Source organism: Planococcus citri, chromosome 1 (assembly GCF_950023065.1).
Source record: "Planococcus citri chromosome 1, ihPlaCitr1.1, whole genome shotgun sequence".
Lineage (NCBI taxonomy): Eukaryota > Metazoa > Arthropoda > Insecta > Hemiptera > Pseudococcidae > Planococcus > Planococcus citri.
In genome coordinates, this window is record NC_088677.1 from 57763707 (window position 1) to 57769713 (window position 6007).

At 36.2% G+C, this 6007-nt stretch overlaps 1 protein-coding gene across 1 annotated transcript; it reads left to right on the forward strand.

Annotated features, from left to right (window-relative positions):
- The first annotated feature begins 1633 nt into the window (after window positions 1–1633).
- On the forward strand, window positions 1634–5549 carry LOC135833037 (kinesin-like protein KIF23). The gene is made up of 12 exons (XM_065346640.1): window positions 1634–1870; window positions 1986–2555; window positions 2647–2808; window positions 2878–3073; window positions 3147–3485; window positions 3555–3751; window positions 3830–3954; window positions 4043–4146; window positions 4219–4323; window positions 4415–4504; window positions 4630–4893; window positions 5085–5549. The coding sequence occupies exons 2-12, from the start codon at window positions 2011–2013 to the stop codon at window positions 5268–5270; spliced, it is 2313 nt and encodes a 770-aa protein (XP_065202712.1). The 5' UTR covers window positions 1634–1870; window positions 1986–2010; the 3' UTR covers window positions 5271–5549.
- The last annotated feature ends 458 nt before the right edge of the window (window positions 5550–6007 follow it).

Genomic DNA, 6007 nt, shown 5'->3' on the forward strand with positions numbered 1-6007 from the left:
ACTCGTGCCGGGTGAACGAAAAGTTATGGCGGGTTCATTGGTCTAAATTAATGATTCGAGCTAAACCTTCGGATCTAGAGCAACTGATGGAATTATGTTTCCCCAAAAAACACGAAATTCAACCGTTTAAAGAAAACATTGAGAAGAGTTTGAATGAATCATTGAGATTCTATTTCAGGGGTTGCGTAAATAAAGCACTCTATTCGGAGTTGTACGATTGCTTGAATTTTTTCACCAAAAATCCGTCTCGTTTGGAATACTTGAGTAGAGAAATCATCACGCGGAATTTAGACCTGATTATTTCATACAACGAAGACAAATTAGCCAAGTGTCAGTCCTTCATCAACAGCACATTCTGTAACGAACAAGATGCTGAGAAGTTTTTGGAGGAGATTATAGTGAATCCGAAATGTTTGCCTTTATTATGTGGAAAACTGGCCGACGGTTGTTTCGATGATGTAATAAGTTTATATAGCAGGTTTCCAACCTCCGGTCAGCGTCTGCAAGAAATGAAGCAAGGAATTATGGCCAACTGTTATCGTGATGTATTTGCCCGTGGACAAATTGATGCATTCGATGAGAAGAAATTCAACGAATTTACATCTTGGTGTTCGTTAGAGGAAGATAAAATATCGGAATTCAAAAGGTCTTTAATTATCGACAATATTTTCTTAATAGTTTTAAATGATATTGTGCAAGAATATTGTGATGCACCTTATGAGTCACGTCGGACACATGTTGATCAGTATCTTCAATCTTATGAGTTACGTCTGACATATTTTGATCAATTTCTTCAATGGTATTTCGGTAGCTCGGAAGAGGCTAAACAGTATAAATCGAATAAATTGTTTAATTATAAGCAATGGCCAGAGATAAATATTTATGTCTGGGAACGATGTATCCCAGAATTCGTCGATATGCTGTTATTATGGGCGTTTGAAAAAAATGAAGAAAAAATGAGCGATGTTACATTATCATTGGGTATGGATCACTTCAAACTGAAGTATTCAGACAGCTTCTATTAATACTTAATTGGTGAGCTTTTGTTAAGATTGTCGAATTTAACTTCGTATTTTGTGATAATAAAGGATCTTCATGTTCGTTTCAAAAATACTTCTTTTATTGACCTTTTTATAGTGTTTCTTTCTGGGAAATGTAATTTTACTATATAGATAGGTACCTACATTTTAGAGCGAAATTGTGAAAATAAAATGTTATTAGAGCCTTTGGAGGATTTTGTCCAACTCCAACGTCCAAATTCAAGACACCTTTATTTTGAGTTTTATAGAATTACTCAGAAAAATTTAAGCTACCGAGTACCGAGCTTCTTCTGGAACATGGGTGCCCTAAAGTGAGAAATTTTAAAAAAAAATCGTTTTCGAGTTTTTTTCGCTCTAGTTTCTCTCTACCTAATCTAAATCTATTTTGGGAAAAATGACCCAGTTCAATGGAAGATACCTAGTAGACCTATTAGAGATTTTACGTCCACTAAGGCCGCCAATCAGCCATTGTAATTTCTGAAAGACCGGCCACTTTTGGAAAATTTTCTGGCATAGGTTCATAGGTACCTAGGTACCTCTACCTACTTACTTTTTACCAGTTTTTACCTCTATCTAGCATAATAAAAATTTCCAAGATGGCAACACTGCTCTCTGTTCTTCCCGCCTAACGGTCGTTGATAAAATTAAAATTTGAATTTTGTTTGTCTTCAATGTCTTCTGATTCTGAATGAATAAAATAAATCTTGTACATCGTACATTTTTACAATTCAAAATTGAAGTACCCTGAAGCCCCAGCCTCCGACATACGTACCATTTCCAAATTGCCAGCTTGAAAAATAAACGTTCTTCTACGATAAATCAGGAACAAAGTGAGTATTATTTTGCTGTTTCTGTTGATTAGTTCGCGTTCTAATACTAATTTACATAGCTAGGCCTACATTAATACCCAATACAGCTGATAATTTTCGACTTATTTGTCAACAGGGCTTGGGTTTTTTATCCATACATCATGAAAAAAGCATACACAACGCCGATGAAAACGCCAAGTCGGCCAAAGACGAAAAATACTGATACAGACGCTAATAAAGAATCACTTCGAGTGTACTGTCGCCTAAAACCACTCTCCCAAACGGAACCATCATGTATAAAAGTGATCTCGGATACTTCGGTTCAACTTTCGTTGCAAGATGCGAATAAATCTGCGAAACAATACACATTCAAGAAAGTATTCGTCGAAAACAGTACACAGAAGGAAGTATTCGAAGAGGTAGCTCTACCTCTAGTTGAGCAATTGATCGATGGTCAAAATGGACTGCTTTTTACGTACGGAGTCACCGGCAGTGGAAAAACATTCACTATGACTGGAAGTAAACGTAATGTCGGTATAATGCCAAGATGTTTAGATGTGTTGTTCAATTCGATCGCCGATTACCAAGCTCGTAAGTTCATTTTTAAACCGGATAAGATGAATGGTTTCGAAGTACAAACTGAGGAGGAAGCTAAACGAGATGAAGAGACGTATCTGCGACAGAATCATAAGGCTAGATTAAGAAAGTGAGTTTATTTTATAATATTACGAGCTCGTAATGAGACATGATTATAAATAATTATATTTACATTTTTTGAATCCATGTTATGTACTTAGAAATAATTCTCAAGAAGATTTGCTCTCAGCACGAAGCGAAGATAGTGTTAGGATCACGGTGAAAGAAGAAGATAACGCCTACGCTGTTTTCATCAGTTACGTAGAAGTATACAATAAGAAAGTAATCGATTTACTCGACAACGCTTTTGAAAATGGACAGAGGTGTGTTTCACTTTCATATAGGCTACATTGTGATCGCTGGAAATATTCATAATCATATTACTTTCGCAGAATTGAACCCAAAGTAATCCGACACGATGGCTCAGGAAACGGTTACGTTCTAGGCGCCACCGAAGTCGAGGTGAAAAGCACCGAAGAAGCTTTCGAAGTGTTTTACAAAGGACAGAAACGTAAACGAATGGGTTGCACGACACTGAACATTGATTCCAGCCGTAGTCACACCGTATTTACAATCAAACTTGTCCAAGTACTTGAAAAATTCATCAACACTAACCATTATTCGTCGCCTCGTTCGTATATTAATTAATTCATTTTTATAGGCTCCTTTGAACGCATCAGGAGACAGAGTCATACAAGATGAAAATCTCATCTGCGTGAGTCAACTCTCGCTCGTCGATTTGGCCGGCAGTGAGCGTACTAATCGTACGAAAAATACTGGTCAGCGATTAAACGAAGCCGGTAAAATAAACCAATCGTTAATGGTGCTTCGAAAATGCTTGGAAACCTTACGCAGTAATCAACAGTCCGGCACTGCAGAGAACATCAGTTATCGAGAGGATAAAATCACCTTCTTGTTCAAAAGCTATTTCGAGGGTGATGGTGATATTAGAATGGTCGTTTGTGTGAATCCAAGCATGGCTGACGCAGATGAAAATGCTGTAAGTTCTCGCAATTAAACTAGCATAAAATCATTGTTTTTTTCTCACCTTATATATTTTGGTTCGTAGTTCGTAATGACGTTTGCTGAAGCAACGCAAGATATAATAGTGAATCCGACTCCTTTGAAAGCAACTCTATACCCAGCATTAACTCCAGGTCGAAGGAGAGCTAACGTAGAATCTAGAAAAGTTTTACAAATGTTGGAAGAAGAAAATGAAAACGATCCTGTGGCATACGTGCCTTTCGATGCTAACATTATTTACAAGTATGTAAATATTATCTATACCTACATTCTTCGAACAACATAAAGATTCGTGGATCATAACACAATTGTGTGTTTTAGTTTTGGACCATTCCCTCAATTGGAATCGTTCTCCGGCGATCCCGAGTACAGCCGAGCGTTGATTAATTACTTGGAAGAGACGCTAGAAAAAAGAAAAACATACAAATCGGATTTAGACAAAAGAAGTAAACATTTGATTATGGTACCTAATTAAAATACACATGAATACATAGAATACGATATTAAACATGTATATCTACATTTTTTTTGCAGATGAGAAGATCAGAGCTTTACTGTTGCAATTCCAAGAAGAACTGCACCGATGCAAACAGGATAGAGATGCTGCTAATGCAAGATCAGAGCACGAAATGCTCAAGGTACGTATTAAATCTCAGGGGTTTACTAATTTGATCTCAAGATTTGTAATTCTTCATCGTGTTTTTGTATAGAGTAAAGCTCTCGAAGATAAAGTCGTTAGTCTAGATACCGAACTTACGAAGTATAAAAGGAGAAATGACGAACTGATGGAAGAAAATAAACAAATTAAACGAAAAGTGAATAAAATCATATTTCTTTTCAAAAATATATGACGATAGATGTATTTTTGAATCGCAATAATTAATTAATTTTTATTTTTTGTATCAGATGCGCAAATGTGAAGAGAAAAACTCAGAAAGGAATATTAAATCGTCGCGTAGAGAACCGTCACCCTCAACCACTGAATCCGCAATTTCGGTAAATGATGATTTTATATACTGTGCCTGTGCTTATGCATCGATTTCTCTTTTTCATTCCATAATTCAAACGAAGAACAAATTTTGTATTTTCTATATGATTCTATATCTTGCAATTTTTTTCAGTGTGCTCAACATACGCCGATTTCTGCGACCAAATCAACGCCTCGCTATAATACTCGTAGAACACGACACACACCTCGCGATAAATGGCTCGTTCAACAACAAACGATGGTGGTAGCTTTGGATACCGTTCTGCAACCGAATATGCCTAAACGTAAATCATGCGACACTGTCACCAGTCCCAAGAAAATGAGGAAAACCTCGAAATACTGTTTAATGACTCAAAATCAAGACGAAACTGGCGATCTTGAAACGCAGCTTTACAAAGTACGATACCTAATGCGACAATCATTACCTATCTATAATCTTAATCCAAATGTGATATGGGTCAAGAAAATGAGGTTAAGGGAGCTAAAATTGATTTTGAGTTGAGCCATTTTAACCTCATTTTCATATTCCACATCACATAACAAATATTTTTCTTAATTGGCAATTTATTTTCTCTTGATATTTTTCAGGGCGATGTGGTACCAACAGTCGGTGGTGGAGCTCAGGTTATTTTTAACGATGTAGAAATATTGAAACAAGTGTCTCCATTGAACTCGCCAACGTCTCCGAAGCAAAGACCAGCACCATTGTATCCGGATATACAAACGAAATGCTCGGTCGCCGTGGAAGGACGTGCATACAGGAGAAAACGTTGAACGATGTTCACATAAATCTCGCTATTCTCGCTACTGGTTTAGAAATGAACACCCAGTCAATCACTGCTGATATCATAAGTTTAGTTTATTTGTTACCTAAGCTATAAGTACATACTTCTTTTTCACTATCATTTTCATTTTTTATACAAAAGTAATTTTACAAACTTTCAATATTGCTGTGATAAATTTTCATTTCATATTCCGTAGTGAATTTTGTACATGATGTATACAGTATTGATACTGCACTCAGATTAAATAAAGACTTCTTTTAAAATTTTTACATCATTTTTTTCTTCGTAATAGTTTAGTGCCAATTCAATCTTTAGAGTTTTCTGAATATTCTGGAGAAATGTAAAAATTCAGGAAAAATTCAAAATCGTGTAGGAGGCTTCGTCAGAATGACTCGAAATGGTGAAATTTGGTTCGGAGTGGTGAAGAGCTATCAGAATGAATTGGCTTTCATCATTTAAAAAAATAAAATTTTTCAAAAATAATCTGTTTAGATTTTCAAAAGTTTTCCAAAAATCAATTTGGTAATTTCAGACCATGCTGTTTCCAAAAGTAGCAATCTTGTTCAAATCATTGACAGACAGCTCGAAATAATTCCTAGTAAAGTACCTAAGGTACTGTATGCGATAAGGTGATACCCCTCCCTCCCTCCCTCCCTCCCTCCCGCCTTCCATCCAAATTGAAAGAACGTAGGTGAAACATTCATGTTAATTGAATTGCCTACGCAA